Consider the following 18,676-nt stretch of genomic DNA (forward strand, 5'->3'; position numbering starts at 1 on the left):
TGTCGCGGAGGGAGGGTTGCGCCAACCAACCGAACACATCCAGCCAGTTTCCAACGTTAGTTTCACCAGTCTACGATTTATCCCGCGTAAGTTGAACCCCCGGACCCCCTCCTTCCACCGCCACTTCCCTTTCTTCCTCGGATGAAGTCCTTTTGGCTGTAGATTCTCCTTTCAACCCTGCACACGGCCTTGGGCCAATTAGTACGCGGCGGTTAACGTTGATTCCGTGAGATACAGCAATTGTTCGATTCAATTCGGGTGATTGTTTATTATCTTGATCTTGGTTGCGGTAGTGAAATGTAAATAGTTGGGTTTAATCAAATTTTGAGGAGAAAGTAATCTTTCGGGTGTGACGAAAGGTGTGGCAAATATTTTTTATGAATGTTTCCATGGGAATTGACTGGCAAAGAAATTCAATTTTCAGTACAATTTCTTTTAAAAACCATAATTTTATATCAGGTTTTTTAATTCAGAATTTTTTTTCTGTTGATTTTAGGAGAATCAAAATATTCTTCACAGAAATCTTCTTAAAAAGACAATTTATTCTTTTCCCTCATTAGAAACTTTGATTTTAATTTTCAATTCATTAAAAAACAAATGTCAAATTTTTAAGACGTTTTGTTTTTCTATTTTTTTTACTCAAAAAAACACTAGAAAAAAACAGAAAATATTTGAAAAAATGAAAAGTCTTGTTTCTTTTCCAATTAACACTTCTTTGCAAAAACTTCCAACAAAAAAAAATGGAAAAGCTCAGGAAATTCCAATGGAATTCCCCAACGAATCTTTTATCAATTCCTCTAATGTTCCTGCATACTTGTTCTATCATCAATTTTTGTCAACCCCTATTGATTTTATCAGATCTCGTTAGTCGACGCTATTTCACAGTTTCTCCCCAACGTTTTTAACACTCACCAGAGAACTGAAAAAGAAGCACGATGTCAAACAGATAGCCACCTAACACTCCTTGGTTAGCAATTGGGTGTACCAGTGGCATTAGCATTGTGGACAGGTCTCAGTACTGTATACCGAGGTCGTTAGTGCTTTGGTAAACAGAGCAGGTGTCGTTTTCGTAGCCCAGGGAGTCTATATAACCTGGGCTCTTATATATATTACCCTTTACTCCTGGCTTCGGCTGCTGGCTTTTCGTGAACTTTGAATTTATGGTACCGGTGGACAAATATTGTACGACACGTAACGAGTAGACGGGGGAGGAAGTGCTAATGCATGGTAAATTGAAAAATTTCGGAGTTCAATGGTGGCGTTATGAGTGAGTCTACTTAGGCTGTTGAATTATTCGGGGATCTTGGGAGCTCCATTTTTCATACACCCACATAAGGAATTTATTTTAATGAAATTTAACTCATTTATTTCATATGATTAAAACATTTTTAACGCTTCATTGAATAATTTTAATCATTACACTAACATTTCAATACACATTTAATCAATTTTTTTTTATAATCAACCGATTTTCTTTATTAAGAAACATTTTTTCTTATCAAAGTGATTTCGATTTTCTAGTTTTACTTGTAAGATTCACCTTAATTCCCTTTTATTTCAACTTTTTATCGGCAATCTTGTTGTTATTTTCTTTATTCTGATTCATTATCTAATTCACCTCATCCCAACAAAAGAAGCTCTCTCCATGACAGTCTAGAAGGAACTGAATTTCGTGATCGAAAATTTATATTTGGAGTATTTTATTTTTTGGCTTTCCAGCAATTGAGAGACAATGCCTCGAAGATAACGCTGGAGTGCTCACTCCGGGGCCCGTGGGGAATAGAGTGGGGGAAGCGGTCGAGCGACGAATAATAAATATGAGGGGAGATGCGACTATAACGGGAGTCTACTGTATTGCGTAATCATCCAATTGCTCAATTAATTAAATAACTTTTCATGGATTGATGCTGAGTAATTAAAAACTCTTAGAATCGCATTTAGAATTTTTTCCTTCAATTTTATTCTCTCAGAAAAATAATACAATTAATCAGAGTGAAAATTGTCGAGTTTAGTAATTCGATCAAGAAAGCCACAATTTTCTGGACATCCAGAGAAGATAATCGAGCAATCGTCACCTCTCCTTCCAGCCTCAGCTGCCCTGAGATAACTCACACCATTGAAGAGTGAAGGCTCTCCGTAGTCAGGCCTGTGAATAAACGATTTTCCTGTTGTACATTACCATGTACACGAAATATTACTTCCTTCATGCATGTTTATGCCACTGAATATCCGCCAGTAGCTCACTCTGAATTTACAAGAAAAAGAATAGAAAAAAAAGTAAGAGGATGGGTTACTCACGTCAGCATGACGTTGAGAATCTCACCAACGAGGCTACCGTCTCCCACTGGAATTTGTGATACCTGACATATGCTCTTCATCATGCATGATATGCCATCTCCACACCACCTGGAATAATTCCATTTCATTACCATTTTAGTTTGAATTTACATTGTAATTTCATGAGTTGTATACATGTGATTGCGGTCTGCGATTGCATCTACGATTTCTTGAGAAAAAAAAAAAAATATTTCTCGATTTGATTATACGAAAAAAGTTAGGGACAGAATATGCATGGGAAATTGGGATAGAATGGGAATTCATTGATGTCTAGAAAATCTCATAAAAGTAAATTTTTAGAAATACCAAATGCTATAGGTTTCTAGTGAATTCTATAGGATATAACAATTATAATTCTATAGAAAAATCGGTATAAAATTTTACGGAATTCGTATTCTCAAAATACGATTGATCAGTCTATAGCATTGAAGAGGCTATAGAATTATCGATATAAAATTCTATAGAGTAATGGTGGTTCTATAGAATTCGCGATTGTATTTTCAATGGAAATTTCCTGTGTCAACTTCTATAGCATTCTGTTGTGCTATAGATTATATAGCCGTCTATTGAATGTTCTATAGGAAAGGCCGAATAATTCTCTATAGAAAGCTAAATGAAGAGTATAAAATTCTATACAATTTAATAAACTGGGGTTTCTATAGAATTTACTAAAGTCATTTCTATAGAATGTTCTCTTCATAAATCCATAAATTTTTAAATGCTAAATTAGTAACATTCGGTGATGTAACCAATAGAAAATCTTCTATAGAAATATTCCGTATCAGACGAACTTATAGCAATAATCCCATGAAATATGTCTATAGACTCCCCTAACTCGCAAGTGCAAAGACAAGCGAAAAAGCGAGTTGCAACTGGAGCCCAATTAATTACACAATGAATTGTTATCACCTAACGATCAACGCCCCCTCTCACTCCAATAATTAATTGTCCTCTCAATGTTTCTACTCCCATGAACGATGGAATATTTCCAGCTTTTTCTATTCATCCCGATGGAAGAATTATCCTTATTCAAATAAATTTATAGTCCCAATAAAAAAAAAGAATTGTCAGCAAAAACTGAAGGAATCGGAGGCATGAAAAACGTTTCGTCGTTTTGCTGGATGCAACAGAACGGGAGTAAAAAGGACAAGGGAAAATCCGTTAATGAGCGTACGGAGTTGATGGCAACGGAAGACCAATTAAGATTTCCTCTGTTTAATGAACTGTATCACCTAGACTTGGATTCTGCATCAATTGACATCATCAAAAAGACTTACAATTTTCTCGTTTCTGAATGTTCTCTCATATATCTCTCCACTATCTCCAGTACTTTGTTATTTCAAATTATACTTTGTAGCGAAATAACTCACCTACTCATCTCTTCCTCCAAAAATTCGTAGAATAGTTTTCTTTGATATTCACTGCTTGTTGATCTTCTGCGTCGCTTCGTTAATGATGTAAAATAGTCTGTGAAGAATGTTGCATTCTGGGGCAGCGCATACTGAAACTGCAGATTCTGGCCGTATACCAAAATTCTACCGCCAAGGGATATGGGCACAGCTATACCTACAAGCAACTTTTCCACAGGGAAGGAAAGATGAGCGCATTATTGTTATAATATTAAAAGACTTTGTTGACGTGAATGAAAAATAAGAGATGGTAAACCGGTTTTATTTCTATTGAATGTTCTATAGAGATTTTTATAAAACGTTCTATAGAAAGTTCTGTAGATTTTCTTATAGCTCATTCTATGCTGCTTTCTATAGTATATTTTCAATTCTATAGAATTTTAGGTTCTCAATTCTATAGACATTGTCGTTGTTGATTCCTATAGTATTTTATATTGTGACATTCTAGTTTTCTATAGAAAGTTCTATAGATTTTCCTATAGCTCATTATAGACCAATGTCATTTTAATTCATCAAACTGAAGATTCCATGTGATTTTTGGTTTAAATTTCTATAGAATGCTGCATGCTGCTTTCTATAGTGTAGTATATTTCAAATTCTATAGGATTCTCAATTGTCATTCCTATAGAACGTTTCATTTTTCTATAGCTCATTCTCCGCGAGTTCCATTGCAATTTAAAATTACCAGTGGGGATGCTATAGAATCATAAACATAAAATTCTATAGGGTTCGTAGTCTCAGAAATTTCCGAAACTCGATCAATGTCCTGATATATTTCTATGGACATTATTCCTATCAGACTACTTGACTCATTGATGAAAATAATTTCTCATGAAGACGTCAACCCATGCAATGAAAAAAAAACTAAAGTCACAGCATAACTTCATGATTGCACTGAGCTAATTCATGACTTCCCTTGATAAAATGAAATTTCAAACTCAAAAACTTTCATCAATATTCCCATCTCTCTCCCTGTATTCTACAGAAAAGTAGTGCAAGTCAATAATCAACATTCCATGTCTAAGAAGTTGCACTTGTTTGACTTAGGAATTTATAAGGAACTCGGAGTGTTTGAGGAAAATTGTAAAGCTCCAGCTAATGAAAAAGTTACTCCGATTCCATTAGTCAACGGGTAGCTACATCTCTGGACTAGACAGAAGTTAATTATCGATTAAACCCAATGAGGTGTGAGTGAGGTGGCAAGAGGGTGAGGGATCGTTACTGGTTTCCCTAAGACCGTGGGATAATGGTGACTATCACGAATAAAATGTTACGCCCGTGGGCAATAAAATCCCCGCGATTCGTAAATAAAAGCCGTTTCACATTCCCTACGAGTGTCTTGTTGTCTGAGTGTCACCACAAATGGAGTTGGACAAAGGGCTTTCGTGTGATGGGGAGCAGTGAATCGAGCGAATGAAGAGACCACCCCTCGTCGCTCGAGTGCCCAAGTTTTTGAAAATGAAGAGGACCTGAAATTAAAATGAATGTCATTTGTTGTTCTCACCTTGATGGTACCACCGAATGGATACACCAGGGGTGGTGGGTGCAAAACTTGCTCAGACCCGGTCGTTTCACACCCTCCGCCGGCGCTGTATAAGCCAATGAGCGAGAAAATAATGAGTATCATCTTACTCGCTCACGGTGTGGAGAAAGCTCAGGGAGTCTGAAAAAGTTCAACGCACGATTTATTTTACGACCAGGTCTTTTTTTCGTCGACGGGGAAAATTTACACGTAAGCTGGAATCATGGATCACACTGGAGGGGGGCAGCTTATTTTTTGGAAGAGAGTTATAGTTTATGGGTTCATAAAATTTGGGATAGTTTAATTTTTCGTCATTTTTTTATGATTAACATATTGTTGAGTTTGTGCATGGCATTTTGCATTTTTTGCATATTTTCGTTGAAAAAATGTGCATATCTCGTTATTAAATATAATCCATTCCACATGTGGATGTCGACAACGTTCAGATACCGATTCTGAACATCCATTTTGTCGTTGACGTATCATGAGTTGCCATCAAGGCAGCAAGATGACACACACACGCACGCACTCATCGGCGCTCTCACCCCAAATGAGGGAAGATAGTAACTAGGGTTGGATGATGGCAGGTGCTGTAACGTGCACACGACACTGCCAAGACCAACGAACAAAAGGAAGATGCTACGTGCAAGTTTTGACATGAGGGCATCCCCCCCGGAGCTTATTATAACTCGGATTCAATGGCTTATTGTCTCGAAAATCGCTATGCTAAACTCCCAACTATTCCGCGAATTTAATGCAGCGATGGGGTTGAATCCTCGTGAAATGACTCCTTCAAACTATTCAATCGCGTTACTTGGGGCTATCACTCCCACTTGAAGAAGCATTTGCATAATCAAAGTACTATTGCTGGGGAGTTTACGACGGGATGATCATCATCGCTGGAGGTTTAGGGTCTTATTGCGAGACACTTTAGCAAATAAAGCGGACATTTCAGAGCTTTTTGATTATTCAAATTATTGTTTTATCATCCGTCACCTTTAATTCAGATAGTTTAATCTTTTATGAGGCATAAAAATCTGTAGAAAAATTCTCCACTGCAAAATAAAATTGTCGAAATGAATTGAAAAATAATTTTAGTGTTGGCTCAATGCTGGGTCCACCTTGGCAGCCAGCGTTCAGCCAACATTGGCCGTCAGTGTTGGGCTAACATTCCCTCTCCGCTCAATAAAAAAAGTCACGCAATAATTAATAAAATATAAATTGATAAAAAAAGTCATGAAATAATTAATTCGTCACTCCATAAATCTGAAATTTCAGACGCTTTTAATTTTTTTTTTCAATTTTTCAATTCGCCCAGAGCTTCACAGATATTTTTCCCTCACACACCACGGAATCACTTTAAAATAAAATTCATCGAAGTGGTAAACTTATTTTCCCCGCAGGCGCTCCCTTGTGATTGGCTGTCGACCAATCACGTGAAAATTATTTTGAAAAAAAAAACAAGCAATTATCGTTAGCCAGTCCTCCAAAAAACGAAAAAAAATGGAGATTGGTTGTTACTCACAATGAAATTCGTCGTGTGAATCTCCTGTAACAGTGAATTTTGGAAACAGTTAACCGGAAGTCAGTGCAATCTTGGTAAATGACTTGAGCGGTGACTCGAGACAATCGGAGTATGTCAGTGTACAGTCACCACCAGATCTACCCAATAGCTCTGCTTCGTGATACAATTTGTCTACGCTCTGGTGACTGGAATTAACTGCCGCCGGTAAATCCCCAGTTGGGCTGTAAAAATTGAATATAATCGCTTGTCGATATTCCAATTGATGTCGATGGGAGCGCATTTAAATTCTATTTCTCAGGGAATTTTTCTCTTTTGGGATTCTGAGGGAAGGATAGTATTGGAACGACAATTGAAGTTGGATTTTTAGCTGATCGTATGAAATGGGGACACGAGATTGAAACAAAAAAGGCTGATCAGGGTCAGGTTCTTACATGTCCGATATGGACGAGGGTCAAACAACATCCATAAGGGTCAGATTATATTTTATATAACGCTGAACTTGCATGACCTGTGAGGGTCAGACTCATAAGAATCAGATTCATGAGGGACAGAGTCTTGTACATCTGACATGCTCAAGGGTCAATAGTCTGAAAAGGGCAGGAAGGGCCCTTAAGGGTCATGAGGTTTCTAAGGGTCAAACTCGTAAGGGCCAAAAGGGAGATAGGAAAGCCATGAGTAATTCAACAATTGTACAAATTTTCCGTGACAAATACAATTATCACGTGTTCTGTACAAATTTTTGATTCAATAAACTCACGTCAGAAACAAGTGAATTACTTCCTGAAGGATGTCTCGGTCGGTTTCACCTAGAGGCGTTTCAGCTAGTTCACAGATGCTCCTCAGAAAACACTCCCTACCATTTCTCCAGCCATACCTAGGCAAGTAAATATCAAGATCTCATTTAGCGGAATTTCACGCTGCGATACATTTCAACATCTCCATTCGCAACTCAATACAGTACTTCTCCTTTTCCATGGGAGAGTCGGCAGTAATCTATTTCAACAAATGTTTAAAAATATTAAAAAAAAGTGGGATTAAACGCCCGTGGTCATCTCCCCTGTACTTCCACCGTGAATACATGATAATTCGAATTCTGCTCAGGGAAATGAATTATACAACTCATATAATCAAGAGGAAATTCATTCGCTGAAGAATTTCTCGGTTAAACTCTGCGTCGCCATAAATCGATCTGCCGTGAAATGTTTTGCCAGCCGCTGGTGCTTTTCTCGCTTCTTGAATTAATTACTTTATATTCCAATTAATTTACGCCCCTGTGGCTGCACTTACTTCTCATTAATTCATCCCACCCTGGTCTACTAACTTCTCAACGATTGAGCATACCTTTTCGATGGTTTTTACATATAATTATAATTACGATTATTTTTAGATATGATTTTTTCAGTTGTATTTCATAACATTTTCTATTTTTTTATCTCACGTATGAACAAAAGCAGAATCAACAATGAAAAATTCTGAATGAGAATCACTTTTCTTTGACGTCGGATAGTCCCATTCTTCTCTATCCACCATCAACTAAAATTACTCATTGCAATTTGATAATACCCACGTTCTTCGTAGCTCCCTGTAATTTACGTAACAGCCCGATAATTATTTTTTTAATTTAATCCGGGGTTCAATGAAATTCAATTTATATCACGTCATCTCAGCAGCGGAGTAAAACGATACTTGAAAACTTTAATGTCTCTTCTGAGGATACACAGCGCATGCGCATTCCTCCCCCACCTTAGGCTGAAGGCCTTTGTGAGCGATAAAAAGCGCGGATTATCTCGCCCAGAGATTTAAGTTTCATCGTTTTTACTTTCATTTCAACAGAAATTTGTATTGTTTCAACTACTGCAATTTTAAAACAGGATTATCCGTCGCTTTGCACTGCTTCTGGGGCGCATAAAAGTGGACCTCTCGTCGAAAATGTTCCTTTTAATGGCCAACCCTTAACGCGTGAGTGCTAGCTCCATTCGAACGAGAAATCGCGGGGATAAATACTCGCTCGAATAAAATGAGGCCCTTTCACTTCTCCCCACTCCGCTCCACGCTCACAGTGTCGTCCCCACTTCGGTTCACGCTCACAACGTCGTCCCGACTCCGCTTCACGCTCAGAACGTCATCCCCACTCCTCTCTCACTCACAGCATCATCCCCACCCGTTCGACGCTCACATTATTATCCCTCTTTATATTCTTTCTCTTTCTCGGCTGAGACCATTCTCCGAGTTACGGAGCCTAGGATTTTCTGCCCCATTGTCGACACACACACACACACACACACACACACGAGTTGTGCAATGAGTTGGGAGGGGGGGGGGGCAGTTGTATATCCTCCGGAGAAAAATCCACGGATGGGAATTCGATAAGCCCTCGCAGTGCAAATAGTTTCCAATTTGTTCGTTTTGTTGAATTGAGTAATCGGCGGTTTGGTTGTTTATTTTGAAAATTTAATTCTGTCGACATGATTTTTCATTGTTTATTAGTGGAATTATGGAAATTGGTAATGGATTATTCAGGTAATTACGGATGTGGAGAGAAGGGAAAATTTAATGAGATTTTGATAATTTCTTTCTCCTCTCCCTTTTCTGTCGTTATTAATAAAAAATCGTTTTAAAAACTTTTCGCGATTTCAGGCACAGGAAAATTCTGAATTAAAGTAAAGACTAAATTGAAGAAAAATTAGTCAATAAAAATTAACATATATTGATTAATTCATTTTTGAACATTTGGAAATTAAAAAAAAAAAATTCTATAATATAAAATTCAGGTAATTTTTAATATACTAAATTTAGGACGGGCCACTATCCCCATGCGCCGTTAATTCATGCAAATTTATGTACTCACGTGTCGAGTAATTGTTCAATAGCAGCATACGCGGTATGAAGATCGAAATCGTGATTCTCGCGGGCAGGTATAATCCCTGGCTCATGAAGTTGTGTCAAATTCCATGGTAATGCGTAGTTAAATTGAAATGCAAATGACGTCGCAATAGTTCCTCGCTTATTAGTAATGAGGGGAACAGAGATGCCAATTGACAACTGTTGACAAAAATCACGCAATTATATTTCATGTATTAGTCGATGACTAAAAATTCACGATTTTTCAGATTTTAAATGTCATCAAGCATTGAATTAAATTAAAAATATGACAATTGATTGAAGAAGAAATTTTATTGAATTTAATAAAATGATATGTAACGATGGATTATGTACTATAGAAGGAGATGATGTCTAAAATGAGCATTCAGAAGCATATTGCGAATTTATTTACAAAAAACTATACTATTTAGCCCACTTGTTTTTTATAATTTTGATGATGGATGAAATAATGATATAATGATGGATGAAATAATGTTGTTGACTGTCTGTTTCTACGGATCAGGCAGTAATTCACTCAGTTGAATCACGTCACTCAAAAATTCATCGGCGCTACGTGTCCAAATATTCGATTCATACGGCATTCAAGCTGTATTTGCTTACATATCATCCGCTCAGTGGCCGAGCCTAACGCAAAGCCACAAGAGTTCATTGATTTTCGATATCCCAACGATTCGGCGTTATTATTTTTCAGAATGAGATTGCGGTCGAGCACTGGTCTCGGGGTCACAGTGAAATTGTCATTTGTCAACTATGTCCTATGGATTTTCCTGATTTCGGGGAATTGAAATTATATCCCCATGGAAAAGGGGATTTATTTACTCATATTATTTATTTATATTCCTTTATATATTCTTTACTTATTCATGTTTCATAGAATGGCATTCAATTCTCTTTTGTCTGGGAACTTCATGAAAATTCGACGCAAGACGATTGTCTCATGGAACCAGAGATTTAGAACAGATGAAGAAAAAAATCGAGGAATTCCACTCTGTTTTATCACGGAAATATGAACAAGGTAATCACTATTTACAGACTCATTCGGAGTTTGTGTTTTCGTAGCATTCAAAACTTTCCGGAAATATTTGATGTTCATTAGCTTCAGCTGTAGAAGCTGCGGGGAAGGCAATTTTTTCAATTTAAAGATGCAGATTATTCGTAAGTAATTGCTACAAGCCCATCAGACATGATAATTACAATAGTATTCAGAATTTTATTTAAAAAATAGAATATATGGGTTAAATTTTAATTAATGTCGAAGAATGGGGCTCAACACCTACATTTGAAAAAAAAATTGCTTTCATTCAGAAGCAACAACTATTCAAAATTCTATGAATTTACCTCTCATACTTGAGCTCATATTTACTCATACAATTGCATCAGCCCCAAAAATAGTGATTCCCTTACATTTTCACCGCTAAAATACTCACTTGAAAGACCGTACTCTTTGGAAATAATAAGACCGGCTGATTTGCAGTGGATAATCTCGGAACGGTGGATAGTAGCAGCATCAAGACTACGGCACGTAACATCCCAAACGAACAGTTTCAAACTGAATTGTGAGGACAGTGATGTTTGTATGTGAATATCCGTGTATTTCGACTTCCCCCATGAAATCTCTACTCTTTGCTCAAGTAATTGGAGCCCACGTATTGGCTGACTGGTCAAAGACCCAAGGAATCCACTGTAAATTGCTTCTTCTTTTACCCTGTTTCGCTATTCCTTTACTTGCTTTCGTATTACATTTTCCACTTCTTTCTGGGATTCCCGATGACGCCAGAGCCCAAAACTGGCAGGATGAATTTTTTGAATTAAATGCATTCACTATTTCAACCCTTTTTTCATTTATTTATTTATTCATTCGGTTAAATTCAATTCCTTTCGATGAATTATTTGACATTAGACATATTATAAATCAATTCAATGACAAATTTAATCCTCATTTGAGGATGAGCCAAGATATTTATGTATCATTGTATAATAATATACTATAACGTGATGAAAATAGTTGAGAAAAAAGAAGAATAAACGAGTGCAAAAAATAAATAGAATGAAAAAAACTTAGAAAATTTCAACTGAACGAATTGAGGTTCGAATTCCCGGTTTTGGTCCTTGGGAGAGAAGTTCATTATTAAACCTGTGCTAATTCAGTCCCGCTACAAAAAATTAAAAATTAAATTAAAATATTTATTTTTGACCACGCCCACCGCAATAACGAACCTTCATCCCCATTTTCATTTTTAACCCCCCCCCCCGCACATACAAACTTTTACCCATTAGTTGTTTTGTCATTTGTCCTGTCTCGTTTACGCCGAGTTTCTCGTGTATATCCTTCCATTATACAGAAAAGCAGGGCTTCCAGCTTCACTCGGTCCTGGCGTATGGAAAACTAAGTAATGTCGAGTTTTCCATCCGTAACTTTCATCCCGGTTGAATGTATTTGTATGTATTTGCGCACCTGTATTCTAAGTACTCGGTACAATAGCGTTCAAGAAGAGGGTAAGACCCACCTACTGCAAATGTTGAAATGAGAACTTAATTCACCCCTGTGAGTGTTAACACTTTCTCATATTCTGCGGAGGTGGCTATGAATTATGCGTTTCAGAGGTATTAAAACTTTTGTTTTCGACATTAGAAAGTTTATTTTGAATTATTCATCGTCATTATTTGATACTCAGAGGTTGGAGTACTAATTTTAGAATATTTTTTTAATGTGAAGATATGACATAAACGATAACATTTGGGATATTCAATTAATTTTATAAATGTATAAAAATTGAATAAAAAGCGCGAATATAAAAAAAATAAGAATAAAATATTTAATAATTTCATATATTTCATCGTGAGAATGAGAAACAGGGGCTTAATTCCGAAACTTCAATGTAGAGATAGACCTGAATTTAAGTCATAACCTGAATTTAAGCCGTAACCTGATTTTAAGACGAAACTCAAAGTTGCTTCATCACCTGAATTTAAGACGTCGAAATCAAAGTAGCAACCTGAAAGTGAGACATGACTCAAACTTGCTTCGTGACCTGAATTTAAGCCGCGGCAAATTATTGGATATATTTCATAGAATTAAAGGTATAAAAAATACACTTCGACGTGAATATCCCCAACAGTTCGCATCAACAATTAAACTCACCCCCCCCCCTTATCCTATTGGAAATTCTTTCCCCTAGTTTTATTGAAAAACGCCCAGATCTGGAATTTCGCGGTTTTCATCCGTGAACCAGACAGAGAAAGATTGCCCACACGACTGGCTTAATGAATATTCTCGCTAATCTAACGGAGGTGGTGGTACGTGGTATGCAACGATGAAGAGCGAACGATAGAGGCAGGACGATGAGAATTTTGTCTCTCTCCAGCAACTTTTTTTTCATCGGAATGCACCGGGAATTCGCATATAAGTACATTCACGTTCAATTCATTATTCATGTACATATCCTCAGGGTTGAAATGTATTTTGAAATAGGAGACTTTTTAATTTGTTTGGTATTTGTATATCATGAGTGATCCGAATTCAATTCGTAGGCAAAATTTGATTATCAACCTGAATTTAATCCCCTACCTGAATTTAAGCCACGATCAAAATGCAAGTCATGACCTGAATTTTAATCGTGACCTAAATTTATTCCATGACCTGTATTTTAAGCGAAATGTAAATCCACACCTGGACCTGAATTTAAACCGCGACCTAAATTTATGCCATGACCTGAATTAGACTTCCCCACAATTTTTATCCAATTCTTATAGAGATTTTACATTTCAAGGAAAATAAAAAAAAATTTTCATTAATTCTGAACTTTGGAGATACGTTTTCTCTGTATAGATCATCACGGCCTCTGCTCCTCTCCCTTCATCTCCATAAATAAAAAGTATTTGGTTCCTAAAGTGGAAATTTCTCCCCCTGCCAAAGATGAAATAGCGGAATTGCAAAAGGAATAACGAAACAACAAAAAAAACAATCAATAGGAACATCTTTCATAACAAATGTTTTATTAATTCTACAAAAACAAGTTGGTGTTATCCCGAAATCTCTGGACTGAGTAAAAGAGAAAGGAGAAAGAGATTGCTTCCACCCGGGGAATTCCATGAATCCCGGTTATACTCTGAGGCAAATGAAAATCGCTGAAGGAATGCACCGAGCAAAAACAAAAGAGAACTTGAGTGCTGAACTGAAGAAGGGAGAATAAGAGGGAAAAATAGGTTTTTCTCGGAATAAAAATATAGTTAAAAAAAGAAAATGTACGTCACAAAGTTTTTCAGCCCTGGCAAGTCGAGGCATTTTTTTTCTCCAGGCTATCCTATGGTGGAAAATACGTCTAGGGCGCTTCTACCGCATTCTGGATAAAGGGCGTGGCAGTTTTCGCCCACGTGCTTACCGAGTCTTTCAGCTGCATGGTATTCGCGATCCTCGTGCTCGTCGTATGGCTCGATGGTACTTGAAGGCCTGCAAAATTCCACATGCGTGCCGGAACAGTGGCTCGGTTATGTCACTGGATTTTATGGCTTTGTAAAATCATACTGACATGGGTTATGGGGATATTTTATGGGGGTTATTGTCGGGGGGTGAGTTTATCTAGGGTGGAGAGCTGCATCCTGCTGGTGATAGGTTTATTTGCATACGTGGATTATCATTTTTCCGGTGTTTATTCAAGTTTATAGTATTCAGAAATCATTTTTCTAAGGAAATTTCATAGGGATTGAATGGAAATATAAATTTAAATAGGTTTTTCAAGTTCATTGTTGCTGTTATACAACTGCAGTATTTTTCTGTTGTATTTCACTATTCAGTTATTTGTAATAATATTTACAATAGTTTGAGTACTATTTTGTTTCCGATATTTAATTAATCGAAAATATTTATTACTTCATTCTAAATGATTGAATCTTTACTAAATCTAAATGTAAGTGACAACCTGAATTTAAGACGTGACTTGAATGCGATTCGGGACCTGAATTTAAGCCACAACCCGAATTTAAGTCCGACTCAAATGTATTTCTTATTTTATTTTGCCCGTCAACGATTTCACATAATATACCTTTCCTCTGTAAATAAATATATTTTTCAATCGCCACGAGTATAAAGTTGAAACTTCGATCGAGTCAATTACGCCCGGAACTGGTTGAGGTGATATCAGAAGAAGGGATGTAACATGCATGGGAAAACTATCCTCTACACCAGTATTTCCTCAACCTTCCCGCCGACATCGATCCAGTCCTGTGGTTTGTCTGTCGAGAAACTCCGACCCCCCAAACTCCACAGTCAAATCTAGGAGGGCATTCCCTCACCCCCCCCCCCCCAATTTATCCAAAAATACTTCATCACTCTTATTGGCCCCGGAGCAACTTCAAATTGAAGGATAATTTGATTATTGGTCGGACGTGGTGTATCCCCGTAGATTGGATGCAACGTGTAGTTGAGCCCTCACTGAGGAAATTTGAAAAGTTTTCACGTCTCGAATGAGTTTCCAAGCCGACTTTGTGAAGTTTTCGGGAATGTGAAAATGGAATTTTTCGTAACGATCTAAATTCAAGCTGCGACTTAAATTTGATTAGTGACCTAAGTTTAAGTCGTCCTCGAGATTTGAATCGTTACCTGAATTCGAGTCGTAACTTGATTTTAAGACGCAACCGAATTTCAACTTATTACCTGAATTTAAGGCGTGACTCAAATTTTATTTGCGACCCGAATTTAAGCCAACACGTGAATTTAAGTCATGGCCTGAATTTAAGAAAAGACCTGAATTTAAGTCGCCACCTAAATTCAAGCCTCACCTAAATTTAAGTCATGATCCGAATTTAAGCCTCGACCTAAATTCAAGATGAGGCCACATTTCAATCATCTCCAGCCTTTTGATGGTCATCTAAGAGATAAATGGTCGGACATGGTGTATTCCCGTATAATGGATGCAACGTACAGTGGAGCCCTCATCGAGGGAATTTGAAAAGTTTTCAACCTCTCGAATAAGTTTCCAAGTCGACTTCGTGAAGTTTTCGAGAATGAGAAAGTACAATTCTTCAGCTTCAGTTTGATGATCTTTCGGGATTTAGTTAGATTTTGAAGGAGGTTTGAACTTACGTGAGCAAGGCTTGAATTATCTGACCGAAAAGGCCGTGACGGAGGTCAAATGGGGCAGCAGCCACCTCGCATATTGCCCTCAGCAGGCAGGACTTTCCACCGAAACCGTAATAATTAGCAGCATTCGTTAATATTTTGTAGATACTCCAACGAGTTTGACCATTTCTCTCAAATTGCACTCCTGGTTCTGTAAAATCCGTGGAATTCTGAGGTAATGTGTACACTATCTTTGTGAATGCACCGACAATTACACTCTCCCTGTCTAATTGCAATGGAGTACCTATTCCAAAAATTAACTGCAATGTAAAATCATTGGAATTAGATGCCATTAATGCAGTGACTCATTTTTCTCACTCATTCAATTCAATTTTTTCAAATGTTATGTCACGAAAATATCTGCAAGTTTTTTTGATTCTCCGAAATGTATGAAGTTGCTGATAATTATGAGAATCATTTGTCCAAATTATTTCCATCATAATCATGATCATCATATGTCTACAAATATTCGTATTCGCAATATTCTCCATCCATTGCAATTGATTATCCCTCAATGATGATAAATCAATCTCTTTGTCAACCAGATTTCCCTAATAATTCACTGAAATTTATGGCATGCCACGCAAACACACAGAAGATTTACCTACTTACTATTCAATCAGTCTAACTAATTAACGCGCTGGATTGCCAGAGCGTTTCAAAACGAAACTCGTACCCCTGTCTCGCTCGATAGTACGTGCCGGTGCTTTTAAGCTCGCACTTAGCCATCCTCATTTCAACCCTCCAGCCTCTACTTCTATTGCCCCAACCTCATACCCCCGCACTCTCCCTTCGTCGCTGTTCCCTACACTTGAAGCGCTCTAATGGGCCCACACTTTGTGAAAACGCAGTCACGGTTCATTCCCAATTCTGGGTACCAAGGGCAACACGACGATAGCCAGTAAAAGGATACGAGTGCGATGAGAATAAAGAATTGAAGATTTTTTTATTTTTTTATGTCGTTGTAAAGGAGTTTGTCTGGAAATGAATTCAATTTGGGAAGAAGTATTTTTGAATGAATTCCAAGGATACGTGACTTGAGGCCTTCCATGTGCCATCCTCTCTAGATTAGATTTAAGCCACGAGCTGAATTTTAGTCATAACCTGATATTACTCCGTGACCTGATTTTAAGACGTGCCCTACAATTTAATTATGACGTTAATTTGAGACACAATCTAAATTCAATTGAAAACCTGAATTTAAGATGTGACTTGAACCTCATTACTGACCTGAATTTAAGCAATAACCTGAATTTACGTCGGCACCTGAATTTAAATCGCCTATTTAAGCCACAGAATGGACAGTCAGGACGTAAATTTGACTCATAACCTGAAATTGAGATTCAACCAAAATGCAAGTGATGACTTAAAATCAGGTCACGTTTAAATTGTCGCCAACTTCTTGATCAGCATCTAAGAGTGTAATAAATGAGAGCTCAATGCCCGTTGCATAGAAAATCCATGTTTGAAGACTTTTGTCCATGTCCATTAAATTATTTATGATTTATCGAACACATAATCCTTCGGTCCAATGAATACATGAGAATTCACGATTCTCTGATATCTACGTAAAAATAATATGAATGAACTTAGGCCATAAATTCTCCCCGAGGAGAAAGGAATTCTTACTGACGTTAAATTCTTTTTAGCCTTCGAAATGACCCCCGTGAGCGGCGGGTCGATTAAGCGCAAGATATATAACCCTCGACTGATCGAGCTCCATGAGAATGGAGATAGCATAGCCCAAAGCCCATTGGATTTTATAGCTTAACCGATAGTCGACAGTGCAGTTATTAATCTGATATATTAATTATCATCTGAAAATCAAATGGCATTGCTGATTATAGATTTTAATTAAAAGTACTCAGTGAACTGGATCGATATCGAAATCCTCGAACCCAGTAGATAATTGAAAATTTTTATCAATTTTGAAATACCCCGGTACGGTACAATCACACGGATAATCGAAAATTTAATGAGATTTCCAGGGTAGAAGAAATGTCGTGGGACACCAGTCTCTTCCCACGGTTTCTTCTAGATTCGCGTTTTTTACACTTTTTTGGGGGGAAAATAACTTGAAACTATTCCAAGGTAAAAAGAAGTTGTCACATCAAACCTGCATTCATGTCTAAACTTAATTTAATTTAAGATTGAATTTAAGATATGACCTGAATTTTTGTTGTGACTTAAATCCATGTCAATATTTGAATTTAAGCCATTGTCTGTATCCACTCCATTACCTGAATTTAGGGCGACCTGACTTTAAGCCACGACCTGAATTTAAGCCATCTCCTAAATTCAAGCCTTGATCAGAATTACAGCCATTATCTAAATTCAAGTCACAACCTAAATTCATGCCCAAACCTGAATTTAAGCCGCGACCTGAATTTTTTCCGCACAAAAAATCGTATCGACCATCAGATAACAATTATTTTCGAGCATAATGAGTCATATATGACTCAGCATCTTCACTCAACCCACCCCAAATTTGACCTCTAAAATTCAATTATAAAACGCTCTCACCGCAAATAATTCCTAAATATGTCAACCAGTGTTGGCGCAAAGTGTCTTAAATACTCCAGAGTACACTTACCAGTAGAGTTGAAGGGTTCGGATAAAGCAGAGTTCTCGGTGAACGCGACAAAAGTTTCATCCCATTCACTGGACTCATTGCGACATTTCCACGATCGTGACCAAAAGTTTTATGAAGGACACAGGCGACAAATGCCAACGAAATTGTCTCAACCGCTCTCATCTCGCCTCTTATCCTTCTTGTTTTATTATCCCCCGCTCGTTCTCCCTATTTTTTATTTTCTTTATTTCAACATAAACAGAGAGAAAAAAATATTACTGATTTATTTATTCATTCTGCTCTCTCTCTC

The 18,676-nt window shown here is 37.3% G+C and overlaps 2 protein-coding genes across 2 annotated transcripts; both read right to left on the reverse strand.

Annotated features, from left to right (window-relative positions):
* Positions 1 to 1,983: 1,983 nt before the first annotated feature.
* LOC107036714 lies at positions 1,984 to 5,373 on the reverse strand. The gene is made up of 4 exons (XM_015254848.1): positions 5,251 to 5,373; positions 3,708 to 3,913; positions 2,299 to 2,406; positions 1,984 to 2,146 (listed from the first exon to the last, which is right to left on the reverse strand). Exons 1-4 carry the CDS (start codon positions 5,371 to 5,373, stop codon positions 1,984 to 1,986), a joined length of 600 nt encoding a protein of 199 aa, XP_015110334.1.
* An 8,602-nt stretch (positions 5,374 to 13,975) lies between these two features.
* LOC107036760 lies at positions 13,976 to 18,549 on the reverse strand. The gene is made up of 3 exons (XM_015254903.1): positions 18,388 to 18,549; positions 15,759 to 16,054; positions 13,976 to 14,126 (listed from the first exon to the last, which is right to left on the reverse strand). Exons 1-3 carry the CDS (start codon positions 18,547 to 18,549, stop codon positions 13,976 to 13,978), a joined length of 609 nt encoding a protein of 202 aa, XP_015110389.1.
* Between the last annotated feature and the right edge of the window lie 127 nt (positions 18,550 to 18,676).

This window comes from Diachasma alloeum, unplaced genomic scaffold, assembly GCF_001412515.2.
Source record: "Diachasma alloeum isolate Michigan unplaced genomic scaffold, Dall2.0 Dall_scaffold_00211, whole genome shotgun sequence".
NCBI classification, from domain to species: domain Eukaryota; kingdom Metazoa; phylum Arthropoda; class Insecta; order Hymenoptera; family Braconidae; genus Diachasma; species Diachasma alloeum.